At 40.8% G+C, this 16115-nt stretch overlaps 1 protein-coding gene across 1 annotated transcript in view; it reads left to right on the forward strand.

Moving 5' to 3' along the window:
- The first annotated feature begins 254 nt into the window (after positions 1 to 254).
- LOC111233943 (phospholipid phosphatase-related protein type 4-like) overlaps positions 255 to 16115 on the forward strand; it is a 39715-nt gene continuing 23854 nt past the window's right edge. Inside the window, exons 1-2 of the mRNA XM_022761872.1 lie at positions 255 to 338; positions 13732 to 13917. Of these exons, the coding sequence (XP_022617593.1) occupies positions 255 to 338; positions 13732 to 13917 (270 nt within the window). The remainder of the gene's footprint in view (positions 339 to 13731; positions 13918 to 16115) is intronic.

The raw sequence follows: 16115 nt of genomic DNA on the forward strand, positions 1-16115 counted from the left end.
GATCTGGGGGAGCCGGTGTCAGTTCTGCGCTGACACATTTTTTTGAGGCCCCAAAAACCGCATATTAAAGGGGCTACAACGGACAAATCAAACTGACGGACACCGACACTTCCAGCTCAACTCATCGAGCGATGGAGGTCCGCCGATAAGGGTCTGGGGGAACCGGACTAGGTTGGAATTCCGCCAAAATTACGACGGGAATCAAGTACAGCTCCCTGTCTCCCGGCAACGGGAGAGACCACCAGCCGCTCGTGATGTCTCGTGCCAAGGAGCGGCTGAAAGGCGGGAAGGAGACCAAGGACAGCGTCACTCTGCTGCCGTGCTTTTATTTTGTAGAGGTGAATATCTATCTATCTATCTATCTATCTATCTATCTATCTATCTATCTATCTATCTATCTATCTATCTATCTATCTATCTATATATCTATATATCTATATATCTATCTCTAGCCTTACAGTATCTATCTGTAACACTATGTTGCAGAGGTGTGTGGTAATTGGAGCAGTCTGGTTGACAGGCGGCTGTTTGGTTCAGGTTGACTGATGTATTGGTTGACTGACTGGTCAGCTGGTTATCCACTGACTGACTGACCCACTGGCTGACTGGTGGCAGACTGAGTGACAGACCCTGATATCAGTGCTCTCATTCAGTCAGGTTGTGTGTGTTTTTGATGCAGCTGGTTTTTAGAGGGGTGGTTTGTGCTGACAGATGATGGTCACGCTCTTCCTCAGGAACATGTAGTTAGAAGTATTTGTGGAGGGCCAGAGGGCTGAGCAACCACCTGAATACCACAATCAGGTTAAGCTAATAATGTACATAAATATTAGGTTATGATTGTGGATATTTAATGTTGAGATGCCACTCCGCAATGAGCCAGACGTATGCAGTTTGATAGCAGTGATACTGACAATCTGTATTCTCCTCATCCCTGTTTACCCAGTTGTTTTTGTAGCCGGTGACACTGCAGTCTCCACAGGATATTATGATTCCATGTGCATACAGCAGTTTTGTGTGGCAGGATGCAAAGATTGATACAGCTTTTTATTTCAAGCAGCTTAATATCATTCGTGTATCATCAGTCAACACACCTTGGCTGAAGACGGTCACCTATAGACAGCTGGCCAAATAAGGACATGTACTTCAGTTTCATGCCACACTAACACGATTTAGAAACAATATCCATCCACTCATCATATGAAGAGCCTAACAGCCACAGTGTAGTCTGTGCCTGACAGATCACTGTGTTCCACTGAGTCTCTCACACTAATTGTTCCTTGCTCCAGGACTAAAGCTCATAGTGATGCTGCATTTAGTTCATCCGCCCCCAGACTGTGGAACAACCTTTCTGTAGGCCTGAGGATGTGCAACATTTAAATATATTGTCATTATTGGTAATAATAATTGTATTAGTAGTAGTAGTGGCTCATTAGGGCAATGTTTGTTTGGATATAAGCTACATTTCTAGAACTGTGAGGATTTTATATTACCATATGAACACATTACTGCATTCTCACTAACAGGCCAGGATGAATAAAAGATTTGAGATTGTGCAGCATTTCCTCAGTTAACCTTACACTTCACATTTAAATGAGTGTTGACCTAATCTGTATGCACTTCTCACTGTATATAAAGACATACTGTAACTCAGTGGCAGCCATGCACCACTCGAAATCCCTCACCTGATGATGCAGACAAACCTAGACTGAGCAGAAGCGGGTGTCTGATTTCCATAAGGTTTAAATGGTGTGAATGATCAAAACCTTTGGGTCTGTATTGAGTCTTGCTTGCTACAGCTCAGCCTCTGCTTGCATCATCAGAGTTGGAGCAGATTTATAGAGTCTTACTATGACCAAAAGAGTGTACTGAAACATTTAGTGACAGTTTGTGCTGTCACAAATGACAGTACCTTTACATACTTACAAAAATAGGTCTAATGCTGCTCAGTGCTAGTGATGCTCCACTACTTTTTTTTAAGTGATAAAGAGTCGGTCATGTAGAGAGCTAATAAAATCAAATGAAACAGTCAAAGTCATATTGACATTTAAGGTGTATTGATTGATTTCCAAATGTCAATCATGCATTGAGTAATACGCAGGAAAACATTCTACTTTAAAAGATGCCGGTTGCCTCTGAGCTACTCACTGAATGAAATCGTGAATTAGTAAAGATTAAAAGACAGAAAACATCCTTTCATTCATCATTCACTCTTCTGACAGTTTCTTTATCTGTGATGCATTTACACAGAAACATGACAAAGTCAGTCTGCTACACTTGGACAGCTTGTGCTGCTGGAGATGAAAGCTAGCTTAGCTATGTTTTCATAGCCTAGCCTGTTAGCTTAGCTTGACCTCTGCCTGCATTGCAGCCTCTCTTCTGAATGGATGTTTCCAATGTGGTGTCATTTGTTCCACACGAGTCAGTAAATAAATCATTCAGAACACAAACTACTTGTGTTCATTCCCCTGCTGCCTAATGCTACACTAATTACAACTACAACTAATATTACTGAGGTGGATGTTTGTCTGATGCTGCGTCATATTCTCAACATGATCAAACTGTTCATAAAGTCAGTCTAACATCTGATCATGTGATCATAGATGACTGATATGTAAACTTAACATAACCTTAGAAGCGAGCCGCAACTTCATGGTGTGCGTGCACCATAAGTGCACTCCAGTACATAAACAAATAGTACTACACCTCTGCTTACAAATAATTGAATTACCATTTAGCCTAGAGTAATGTGACCAGAATTTCCTTAACAACTTGTCTAATAACCAAGTAAAAACTGTACACCAGCCATTTAGTCATTTCCATAATGGTGGTGGACAGCACAAAAAAAGAACTGAAGCAGCAGAGCTCAAGTTATACTGACTTTGACCTCCTAATCTGGATGTACAGACAAAACCTGATCCCATCCACAGGACATGAGGGGTCACTTAGCGGTGGTAAATCTAAGAGTAAAAAACAAATTAAAACCTTTCATGCTGAACATGTTGCCGCTTCACTTTCCTAACACCAAAGATACTCTGTAACAAAAGATGACACATTACAAGCAGCACCAATGGTAAGAAATGGTATACATTTCCTGTTTCCTAAGTAGGTGTGGTCATGATTGATTGTTCATGTCAAAACATAACAACAATACAACACTAGATGCAGTTTGAATTTACACCTGATTTTGCTGCTTGTTTTTATCTTCTACTTTATATCTGATCAACCTGAAACAAGATCATATCAGTCTGATACTCTCTGTTTTCCTTCCAAAAACATGTTGCTGAGACAGAGACAGGTCTTCAATAAAGTAAATTTTCTCCTGATCCGTCTGAACATTTTAATGTCAGAATGTTCTGAAGATCTGTGGCTTGTGAAAAATTGATTCAATATTTACTTTAGTGACTGTGGGGTGAAGTAATGATAATCTGGGATCAGGTTCACTTCTCTCATTGGAGTGAACTGACTCAGACCTGCTGCTGGTCTCCTAAAGGGGCGGGAGGTGGAGAAAACATGTGACACAGATACAGGAAATGATTGTAAGTGTGCTGTCTCCTTTCTAGCTGTCTCTGATAACACTATTTACCAGAAATCAGTTCTTCTTCGCTGCTCTATAACAGTAGTTGCCAGTGACTGCACAACACAACTTCCCGTGTAGGCTACTGTTTTAGAGTGGTGGAAAGAAATTAATTCTGGCTCTGAAACAAATTTATAAAGTGGTATTGGATCACTGTGTAGACTCACATACTTGCTTATAGCCGATACAGTATGTTAGGCAGTATTGGAAGTATTTCCCATACTAATATTGTTATTGGGATACCTCTGTTGGCATTCATCAGTTGATAACCTATGGGAGATTGTGGACTGATGTGTTAGTCAGCGGTCTCTACCACCATCATCAAAACACCAACTGAAGGAATATCTTTAGGAAGAATGGTGTTCATCCTCCAGTGTTCAGAAACTTGGAGAATCTATGCCAAGGAGCAGTGAAGCTGTTTTGGTTGCACGTATATACGTGTGTATGTGTGTTGTATAGTTTGTGATATAGTAAATTTTGTGAAATCTCAATGAAGAAACCATTTACAGACAAACATCCAGATGGAAATGTCTGCTTTAGCCTAACTCCAGTGAGTTAAATACTCAGCAAACAGGGAATCAACAATCCAGTAAATCCAGTGTTTCTTTAAAGCAGTTCTACTCCACTATGGTCTAACCAGAGATATGACAGGGAAAGCTATCTCTATACAAAAGGTATGGCAAATCTCTTAGGGCTGACACATTTATATTGTCTCACGGTGTATATAGTCATGTGGCTTAATTCTCATGCCAGATAAGCTCTGCGTCTTTCAAAATCCACACCATGGTTTGTGATACAGGTTTTTTTTTGTTATTAGTTGGTCTCCAAGCCCCAGACTTGACAAAACTCCTCCAAAGGCATAATGGAATGGAAGTCAAAGATCACAAGGCAACATTTAACTAACAACAGGAATCAGAGGTTGCTCTGAACATTGCTACAATATGTCTCTTAAAATGACCCCAGAGCTCTTTATCTTTGCTTTAGAGAGTCTCATATCAGATGAGGAGTATGTCTAAATCCTTCTGTTACTTCAGCACCACGGACAGTGTCTTGGTTTCATCAACACACAGCACAGTGAGGTGGTGGGCTGGAGAGGGAGGATGCCAGGTTTATAACAGTTTGTGCATTTTTATCTTTTTGTTAACAAAGGTGTTATCACAAACTGTGTTGACTGTGTCTCCCCAACCATTTCCTCAACAAGACTTCTTTAGCCTTCTGCTTATGTTTTTTTTTTAACACTACAGCAAGTTATTGCATCGCAGTCTCCATTTTGTTTACATCTTCTTCCCCATGAGATCACGTGAGATGAGATTATGTGAGGTGATGCATCGCTCCCGGATTTCTCCCTCTGGCATGATCATCTTAATAATGTCCTGTAGTGTGTGAGGCACCATTATTTTCAAAAGCCTTTAGACACAACTTTTACCAATTTTATGTTTTTCTTAAAATGTTGCTGTGTTAACTGTAAACAGTGCGCATGTTTAAGGATAGTTTCAACATGGCCTCTTTTTCCAAAATCAACACTTTTGTGAAATGTGGTGAGAAAACAAATCAGTAGTTACTGTGTTAGTGTTGGATGATGGGGTTGAAAACACTATCATAATTACTACTCGTTTCTCCTTTATCTTCCTGACAGAGCTGCTCTGTGTTGGCAACATTTTCTATCTCGCACAGTCACACCATCCTACCCACTAACTGGCTGCTAGGCAACATGGCCCTCTGAATGGGGTGTATTTTTATATCTGTGTGTTCAGGGCTAGAAACGTTAAGAGGAGAGAAACATCCCTACTGCAGCCTGGTTCCCAGTGTGTGCACAGTGGCCATGATTATCACGATGTGTTCACTTCATCAGATATGTAGATATAGTACACCCTGGATGTTTAAAGGAGAGCTACAGTATGATGTAATGTATTACATAAAGCAGTGACTGGATTCAAGTCAATGATGATACAGTCTAAACGTGTGTGTTTATACCCGTGCACAGTCTGCTGTGTTGTAGCTGGAACAGACCCTGGTCTAGTTCTGGGGAAGTAACCCAATACAGGTGGCTAATAGTGTTTTCACACAGGTCTAACGTAATATCTGTAGTGGGAGTACTACATTATTACTGTGAGAGTGGCATCGCTGATGTGGCAGAATATTTCGCTGACAGTGGACAATGGCAACTGGGAAACAAACCTCTATGTCTTTATTTCAAAAGCCCCAGATAGATGCAACTGAAAACACAATAAAAGATACAACAGCCTTCTGAGAATAATTAGCTTTTACCTTAGCCAGAAATTTTCTACGAATAAGTCCCATCCTGGGAGTGAAGAACTTTTATCTAGGGCTGAGCGATATGACCTCAAATCAGTGTCACGAATGTTTCAAACTTTTACCTCGACTATAATATAATGAACACTTTGGAGCTTATTGTCTCTGTCTTTACTGAGCCATGCACTCTTCATATTCAGCAATGTGATTGTGTTCCAAGTGATTAAACAAATTGGTGGCGTTACCTACCTGTCTGGTAGTCATCACTGATATTACCCAATCAGGAGGCAAGGCAGGTCTCAGTCATTGTTTACAAAAGTCCGCCTGGACTAAATGCATCTCCAGACTTTTTCAAACCAAAAGTGTTTCCAAAAGTCTCAGTTTAATGGGCTTGAAAACTGTGGAGTAATGTGGACACCAGGTGTAAGCGTAGCAAAAGAGTTTTAAAACCAAAACGTATTAGTGTGGATGTAGCCTGAGGCTCAGTTTTTGCACTCGTGTTGTCCATATCACCAGCTTTGCCTTGAGTGCATGTGGAATAACATTAGTTGGATGGGGCGGAGACATGAACATGAGGTCGTATTTTTTCAAGGGCACACTTCATGAAAGCACACATTGGGGATAGTATTAACCAAATTAAGTTGGTTTTGATACTTGTTCGGTTGATTGCCCACATTTATCGCAATAAAGCCTTGTGGTTGAGCGTGATGATCGTCTCTTTAAAGAAACTGTCAGTAGTAAAGAAAAAGAGTAGGCCTACATAGAAATAAACTTTGTTCTGCTGATACCTCTGGACTGTATGTGTGTGTCCTCATGATTAGACCTTTTGAGTCTTTAAGAATATTTTTTAGTATTCATCTGGATTGAAGGTGCACGCATTCAGGGTCAGAGTTAAAGAATTTACATCAATGTTATCCATGTGTCGATATTGCCTAGCAGACAACATGCTAACCTTGACCACCCTCCTGTTTTCTAACCTTAGCTTATAGCTATACTTACATGCTTGCTAATAACTTATTTGTAGAGGGTCTGCGACAGCGTTGTGGTAAGAAAATAAACTAACTTATCAGAGTGAACTTGGATGCATCAGTTTTGGACAAAATTGTGCAGAGGTGTTTATACCTCCATGCTATGTGTAAACCCACAGTAGATTCTCCTTATTTTGAAGTAGACATGTCTGAAACTGTCCATTAGGAAATCACCTGCTTCCAGGCCCAGGGAAATGTGCTTCTAACTGGAGATCTGAATGAAAGAACAGGAAGTGAACCTGGTGTCATCATCCCAGGAGGCAACAACCATATGTTTGGTCAGCTTTCCCCTGTTAACCACACAAATCATCACTCATCGACACTCTGAAATAAATCTAGGTGGCGCTATAAGGAAGTGAAGTATGCTGTCCACTAAGTCATCGCTCAGTCTTTTGGGATAAACACTCGACAGAATCTCATCAGAAAAATAGTTACAAATGCCTGACACCCACTGATAAGTGATATGTAACATTCAAAAAAGAGCAATCACAACTTAAATTCAGCCCCCAGACCCCCTCCATCACCCTCCAAACGCAAGAGCTCAGCCCAGAAAAGAGTCCCCTCTGTCAGTTGGTGCTGAGGCTAATGGCCTACTATCGAGCACACTCCAGTGTGACCAGTCTCACAACAACACTGCTTTCCAAACACCAATCAGAGTAAACCAAATTATCACGTAGTGTCAAGAAACCTTCTTTACTGGAAATTAAACAGACATTACCCTGCCTGCGCCCTGGTACAAGAGAAACCACAGGGTATTTCCAGTAGGTGAGACACGGACAGTCTCCTGTTGTGTGCTAGTTTATGAAAGAGAAACTCCAGACAATGTCCGGAGAATCAGGTCTGGACAGTGTGAGGAGTTCATATGAGAAAACAGTTTATGTAACACACTGTGCAGCACGACTGAGCTGAGAGTGGCACGTTCAGTCATCTGTAAGTAAATCTACAAAATGCATAAAACTACTTATTTGGTCAGTGGCAGTGATGACTCGGTGTATTCACTTCTGCTGGAGGAGTCACTATTAAAGATTGAATTGTCCATGTATGGAACACCTCTCTTGCTTTATTTTGAATGAATATATAGAGCAGCGTAATGATGTTGAGTCACAGGCAGACACGTAATGGTTTTATTTGTGTGGATACATTTCTATGACCTTATTCATTAAAAAGCACAGAAAATGGTTCAGTAAAATTTCTCACCTATTGTGGAGCCTGTGTAAACACGGTCATTCGTGGTCAACAAGATTGAAAGGGCCTCAGATCCGTCATTGACCTTGATAACACACTGAGGAAGTCTGCTGCATTAATAGTCTTCTGTTGGCTGGTACACATCTGTTTAACAAGAAATAACTGAAGCTGTGAAAAGCAGAGCTACAGCGCTGCCTCTCTTCCAGAGTAGCTTCCCGCTAGCTTTCAGTTTTCATTGGATTTTGCAAAAAAGGTTTTTTGTCTTGTCTTTCTGTAAAACGTAATAATGTGGTTTTCTGACCATATTTCAAACGAAGTGATCTATGATAGTGCCAGACAGTAAGATTTGAACTCCAGATGTTTTAATCAACACAGAGAACAAAGACTGATGTTATTTGTTGTCTCTAATGTTATTTCAACAGCTACATCTCTGAAGACTTTTGCATATGCATATTATCAAAACCCTAATTGGTATTTACTTAACTTTAAATTCTGCAAATCCCCCCTCCCTTCTTGTTCTCAGCTCAACTGAACAAAGGTACTCTGTGTACACAGGGAGACAACAAACGTAAAAAAAAATGGTCCACCAGCGGACTAGGGTTTGAGCCAGTAGTCTCTAGTCCAGTCCACCTGTGCTCTGGTCTCATCCCTTTCTGTGTCCGAGGCCTTTAAAACATGGTTTCTTCTTCAGCGGAGGAAATTCTGGAAGGTCACTTTCTGCGTACTGCACTGTCATCTCACCTGTGGGCGGAGCCTGTGTGTTTATAAATATGTGGGGGAGCGACGGTTAAGCAGGAGGGACTCACATGCACTAACATGCACAAGTACGTGCACTAACATCCACGCGCCAGCAGACCGGCTACCAAAACAAAGACCAGAGAAACTTTGGCCCTGTTCAGACCTGCTCAGACCTGTTCACACCTGCATTAACATCCCTCTCAGGTGATCCGATCACCAGTGATCAGCTCTAAGTTCAGGTGTGAACTAGGGCTGAACGATTTGGGAAAATAATCAAATTGCGATTTTTTTTTTACCAATATTGCAATTTAATAGGCGATTATTTTTTAAAGTTCCTTTCTTCTGTATCATTCAACAAACACAAGCAAAACATCATTCTATATTATGACTAACACAATATTAGATGGATTACACATTAACTGTTCTTTCCTGTAGGCCAGGCCTATGTGTCATGATGAAATTAGATGATGCATGAATTGATATAAATGCCTTTTTTTTTATTATTATTATTTTTTGGGCTTTTTGTGCCTTTAATGGACAGGACAGTAGAGAGACAGAGAGGGGGAATGACACACAGGAAAGGGCCGTCCGATGCAGGAGTTGAACCAGGGGCCAACTGCAGCGAGGACTGTAGCCTCTATATATGGGGGGCCTGCGTAACCCACTGCGCTACGCGACACCCCAAATGACTTATTTTTAAATAACTACTTGAATCACAGTCGTATACTGACTGATTTGTTTAACTTACAGCTTTGTAAGCATGTAAAATTGTCCGTTGTTATGCACACATGGTTCTCTTCATGGAGATCCCAGTTGGTCGAAGGGTCATAATCTTCATTAATGAAATGCACCGTAAGACTCTGATAGGGCTCGGCTGTACAGCTTGACCACATGTCAGTTCTAGTAGCGAAAAACTGCGACTCTCAGCTTGCATTTTTATATAGCTCCGGTATGGCAACCTGGCTAAAATACATGTGGGATCGCATGCTGTACCGCTTCTCCAGTGTATTTATCAAAGCCGTAAACCCAGGCTTGGTCACAGAGCTGAGAGGCATTGTATCTTTCCCTATGAACTCTGTTATTGCCTGAGTTATATCCCCGTGCCATTTTGAATTATGTTCATTTGGAGTTATGCTTTCAAACGTTTCGGTCAGGTAATCCTTGTCGGGCAGTATTTGGCTTACTTGACACACTGGTGGTCAGCATTTTAGCCACGCAACTATGGTACATGGCTTTGTGGTGTTTTTTTAAGTGATACAGGTTAGTGGTGTTGCCCTGTGACGTAGCGATGGTAGTAGCAAGGCAGGTACTGCACAATACCTGACACTGTGCAACGTCTTCCTTTTTTAAGGAATCCTCCTGTACTTGATTAATTGATTTGTTTCATCTCTCACCTGAAATAAATACAGAAATTATTTCTGCTCACAGGGATTTATCAAAGTCATTGATTAGAATGGAGGATGCAATTTATGAAAATAAAAAATCAATACCAATATACATAAGTAATCAGACCCTATTAAATGCGTGGATTGTACTTTCTTCTTGTGAGAATGAGAAAAAGTTCAAGCTTGTATTGCAGTAATGGATGAATTGTTAGGAATTCTTGTGCGGACGTTCATTGTCCCAGAAGATGAATCCTAATGACGGCCACCAGCAGATTGACATTTATGGTGTATCTACTGGATGGATTGCCATGAGATTTGGAACAGACATGATCCCCAAAGGATCACCTCAAATTAAGTCATTCAAAGGTCAAAGTTGTGATTTGTTTCGATGCTTTGGTTTACGATCAAATACCTGTCAAACTAATTACACTCCCATCATCCTCAGCTGCACTTTAAGTTTAGGGCTAATTTGCAAATATTAGCATGCTAACACACTAAACTAAGATGCTGAACATGCTAAACATACTAGCTATACATCAGCTTGTTAACATGATTACTATTGTTACAGCAGAAATGGGACCTAGCTGGTAGTCACAGCTCCACTTCTGCTGCAAAGTTGGAAAAATTTTTATTCCACACGTGCCTCTAGCACGTCCAACCCACTTTATTTTCTTTGCTAAAATATATTACTAAACATGACAAGACATGGTATGTTCCACAGCTTAACTGAAGCAAATGTGCAATGTGCATGTGTACACATGAAATATAACCTTAAGTCAAAGTTGATAAAAATAATAATTATCCATTATGATTATTTTACTTTTGATATTCTAAAATCCAAAAGGTACAACTCAAAATGTACATCTTTTAGGAATATTATCAGAAAACATTAAGAAAAATAATCTAGTGCACATCTCATACAGCTGTGAACATGTTAGCATGCTGACGTTAGCATTTAGGTCAAGTACAAAAAGTACAACTTTCTACAACTGCCAGTGTGACTCTTGACTCTTAGTCTTGTTATAGCATTACAAATATACATCCTTGTACATCCCTGTGTGGTCATCTGGTCAGAGGTTAAGAATTAGTAAATGTGGATTTCTAGGGATCACAAGAAACGTATAGCAAGATAACAACCCTGGTGGATAACCCTGGCTTGCAGGCTGTGCAAATAAGAGACGATAACAGGTCTTTACATAACTCTCTCAGTCAGAAATGTGGGCGCCTCAGGCGATTAGTCAGATCATGTAGTTGATCATTTGAGCAGCAGGGAAGTGAGGCTCGATACAGTCTTCAACTTCACAAACAGCCACATTTAGGCAATATCCATCATGTTGCAATTTGTAATCCTGCTAGTACATGGCAATAAAGTGCAAATAACGTACTACTGAGGATTGTTATGTTGCATCTGCAGGGGTCCAGGGAAGAGTTTGGTAGAAGTCAGTAATGATTCAGCTTTCAGTACTGGCAGTTAGGGCTGCAGCTAACAGTTATTTTCTTTATTGGTTAACATAGCAATTCTTTTTTTTTTCATTTTAAAATTGTAAGGGTTTTGCCTCAGCTGACATCCAACATTAACATTACTTGTTTTGTCCAACCAACAGTTCAAAATGATGTAACGTATCCAAAAATAACAATTTGTCACATTTAAGCAGCTGGACCTAGAAAATAAATTTTTGGTTGATAATTGACTTAAAACCTAAATTGCTGCTGACTGATTTTCTGTTTATCAAATAATCAATTCATCGACTGATCTTTTGAGTTCTACTTGCAGTTCACGTAACTAATACTTTTCACGGGTAACGGGGACAATTATTTTGCTGCATTTCAAGCATCAAATTAACAATAATTGCATTATTGCCTTGAGGTTGTCACACAAGGTGAAGAAGTAGTAATTAACTTTTGTATGAACTAACCACTTTAGGATAAAATTACAACACCGTGAAATGGCAGCAGTGTTAGTGAGATACCGTGTGCAAGCATGAACATGTATATGTATATGTATATGTAATCTTTGATCCAGACAATTCAAAAAAGGCAAAAATGAGCTGAATAGAGCTATCTAGTTTTCTGCCCAACAGGATGTCACAATAAAAGGTTTTGCTTGCCATGGCATCATGTTGACCAGGTCTTGTCCTGTAGATGCACTAACTCTGAAATATGTGACAGAGACAGTGTATTGCATTTCCTGTGGCTGCTTCAAAACTGCTGTGTCCCAATTCAGCCGATGTGATCTACAGTGGCGTGGCCCTTCGTAGACATCGTAGACCGCGATGGCTGAACTGGAATGAGATGGTCTGGTCTATGGAGGATTTTTGCTTTGGATCACCAGCTGTGCCCATCCTTACCGTTGTGTCACACAGCACATCTCCTGTTACCTAGCAACTTTTGCAACATGTAACTTTCCTTTTTACAAAAACATGAGGTTTTAAGGTCCTTGGTTTTAACAGTTGTATGGTTAGCTGTTGAACTGAGCTGAAACACAATACTTACATTTAAAAGTGTAATCCTTGGGCTGCCATGTTTTCTGACATATTTCTATTACCAGCACGCAATGAATCTTGGGATATGTTGAGCCATGAAGGATCCATCTGTTGGAACCTTAGTTGTCCAGCAAAAGAAAATCCTCCATAGACCAGGACATTAATTGGGTAATCCTACTGACTTTGGTGATCCTCTGACATTTCCTGTAGTGTTGTTATGGTGTCAAAGCTATCACCATTATGAGGGCACACTTTTAATTTGCCTCATTGTGTGACCACATACCCATAGAACTAAAGATGTTCCCTTCAGCTTCAGCTACAGCTGGACTGTGTGTAACAAATACAAGGTAATACTATAAAGTAAAATAGTAAACTCACATAATCAGTACACCTGCTAAACATCAATTTAGGTGTGTTATTGTGAGCATGTTAGCATGCTGACATTAGCATTTAGCTCCAAACACTGCTGTGTCTAAGTACAGCCTCACAGAGCTGCTGGCGTGGCCGACTCCAAGCATATCACAAACCTAAACCCAAAGTCCAGACTTCAGTACTCAGGGATCTTGGAGAACTTACTTGAATAGTTGTTTTATTTTGATATGACTTCATTTAGCTCATCCCTAACCTTACCATGCCTTAGTGTAGGTAGATGTTCTTCCTGTGTCCATTGTTTTTAAATGTACATGTCTGCATTCAAAAAGGTCTTTCTGGCTTTGACATCGTGTAATGGGTCCTAGGCCTGGGTGTGAAACCTGAATACTTTTTAAGTGTTGTCCAGAACATGTCCATTGCATGTCCAGTGTTGAAGACTGTCAGGCTCCAGAAGCTAACGCTAAATATCAGGTGATGTTCATGTATGGCCTGTGTTTACGTTCAGACATTTGACTTTTTTCTATACCTGTTACTAAGGTATAGAAAGAAACATTAGTATCAGCATCAGTAGTGAACGTCAGGTATGGTATCAGCACTTGTATTGACCAACCTTTGTATTTACTCCAGTGTTTTCCTGGTGATGTGTGTTAGTACAGTTACAGTTTGTACAGTTTGCTGATGTCATCTGTCTTGTTCTTTACTCTTCACTGCAGCTCCCTATCCTGGCCTCCTCTGTCGTCAGTCTGTACTTTCTGGAGCTGACAGATATTTTCCAACCGGTGCATTCTGGGTACAGTTGTAATGACCGCAGTCTGTCTCTGCCCTACATCCTGCCTAGACAGGAAGTCTGCCCACTACCTCTGCTCTTCAGTTTGGCCTTCGCTGCTCCCACCGTCACTGTAAGTAAACCTCCAGCTCCTTCACACCGGACCCTCACAGATACAGTGTTTAGACCCATTCACTATTTGCAATGTATTGCTTTTTAGATTTAACTGAAAATTGATTAAATTGCTATTTTTGCTCATCAATCTACAACCAATAACCCATAACCCAGCAGTTGCTTCTCTCTCTCTCTCTCTCTGTCTCAATTCAATTCAATATGCTTTATTGACATGAATGTAAGGTGGACAATATTGCCTAAGCGTTACAGACAATATAACAATGACATCAGGAAAAATACATATATACACACATAGATAGATAGATACTTTATTTAGCCCTTAGGGGAAATTCATGTGTCCAGTAGCTCATTAGTAAATGGACTTGCATTTATATAGCACTTTTCTGCTATATTCTACCTCCTGAGCCACAGCTGTTCTTTAACAGCCTCGGACACACACCATCCGGGCCTGTTGTTTTCCCAGGACGTAGCCTCTTGAGCTCCACCCTCACCTCCTCCGCTGTAAAGGACAGGAGACTTGACCCCCGTGTGGAGGGAGTTGTAGCTGCAGTGTCAGGTTGTGGAGGAGATGCTGTAGGAGAAGCTGCAGCTGAAGCAGTGTGAAAGTCCTCCTTCGCCTGCTTTAATCTCCTCTTCAGCTCATGTTGCTCACACCTGAGCTTCTCCCTGTCTCCATCCCTGAAGGCCTCCTTTTTCTGGTTGAGGAGGGTCTTGATGTTACTGGTGATCCAGGGTTTGTTGTTTGGAAAGCAGTGTACAGTCCTTGCTGGTATTACAGTGTCCATATAGAAGTTAATGTGGTCTGTGGTACATTCAACCATTCTATCAAGGTCAGGGTCCCTGCTGTTATCATTTTCCTGTGACTCCAACAGGACATTCCAATCTGTTCACTCAAAACAGTCTTTTAGAGACTCACTGGCCTCCAGGGTTCAGTTCCTGAATGAGCGGGTGGTTGCAGCCTGTCTCAGTACACAGGGCTTGTAGGAAGGCTGAAGAAAAACCAGATTATGATCTGATCTGCCAAGTGGTGGTAGAGCTGAAGCAGTGTAGGCCTCCTTAATGTTTGCATACAACAGATCAAGTGTCTTATTTTCCCTTATGGGACAGTCAACATACTGAGTGAAGCCTGAGAGGTGAGACGTGAGAGTGACATGGTTAAAATTCCCTGGTTTTGCAATGAATGCATCAGGGTGCTGGGTCTGTACTCTCACAACAGTCGACTGCAGGCTCTGCTCGTGGTTGAATGTAAACTACAATGGCGACGATGTGTGAGAACTCCCTCGGTACATAGTACAGTCTGAGACCGACTGCCAACAGTTCAATATCCCGTATACATATAATCTATTAAGTAAAATAAAATGAATAAGTTAAAAGAACAAAAACAGTAATCATTGTTGTAATCGTTGTATTTTAGGTCTAAGTAATATTGTTTGTTTAGGATCAGTAAACAAACAATTAACAATATATTAACAAAATGGTGAATATGTCTCTCTCTCTCTCTCTCTCTCTCTCTCTCTCTCTCTCTGTCTCTCTCTCTATCTCTCTCTCTCTCTCTCTCTCTGAAGCCACTGTCTGTATTAATCGATGTTTCAATGGGAAAACCTTCTTCCCACAAACAGAAGTTGTTTCCTACACGTTACAAATTTAGAAATGTGCCCATAATGCAGTGGGAGTGTGACCATGCTGAGAGAAGCACAGCTGCTTACATGCTACATGAACATTTAGTTGGAAGAAGGTGATAAGAATTTCTTTTAAACTAACTGCTGTTAGTTGAATGAACTCTGGTGCAGCTCTGTTTAAAGGTGCTGTTGTGGTCAGTAACAGAGAGGCACGTCTCACTGGTTAATAAACCCAGGTTAGAATTTCCTCCTTCACAGACATCGTAGAAACTGGAATTCGCTTCCTGCTAATTTCATAAACTCTGTTAAGAAATGAGTTCATGAATTCTTCAATGTTAACTGCTAACACCCCGCAACCCATTCTAGATTTTAGAGATGTAGCATCTATACCAATGTGACATCAGGTAATGATTGTACTGTATCAAGCTGCAATGCTAGCAGCACAACAGAAACCGTCCTCTTATGAGCATCTCTGTGAAGATTCTCAGGCTCCAGGTCCTGGTGTGTGTTGGTTTATAAAGACAGCTGGACCTGGTCCAGGTTCTCCTCTCAGGTGCAGGTATTTAACCTCTGAACA

The sequence above is a fragment of the Seriola dumerili genome, unplaced genomic scaffold, assembly GCF_002260705.1.
Source record: "Seriola dumerili isolate Sdu_G_001 unplaced genomic scaffold, Sdu_1.0 BDQW01000432.1, whole genome shotgun sequence".
NCBI classification, from domain to species: domain Eukaryota; kingdom Metazoa; phylum Chordata; class Actinopteri; order Carangiformes; family Carangidae; genus Seriola; species Seriola dumerili.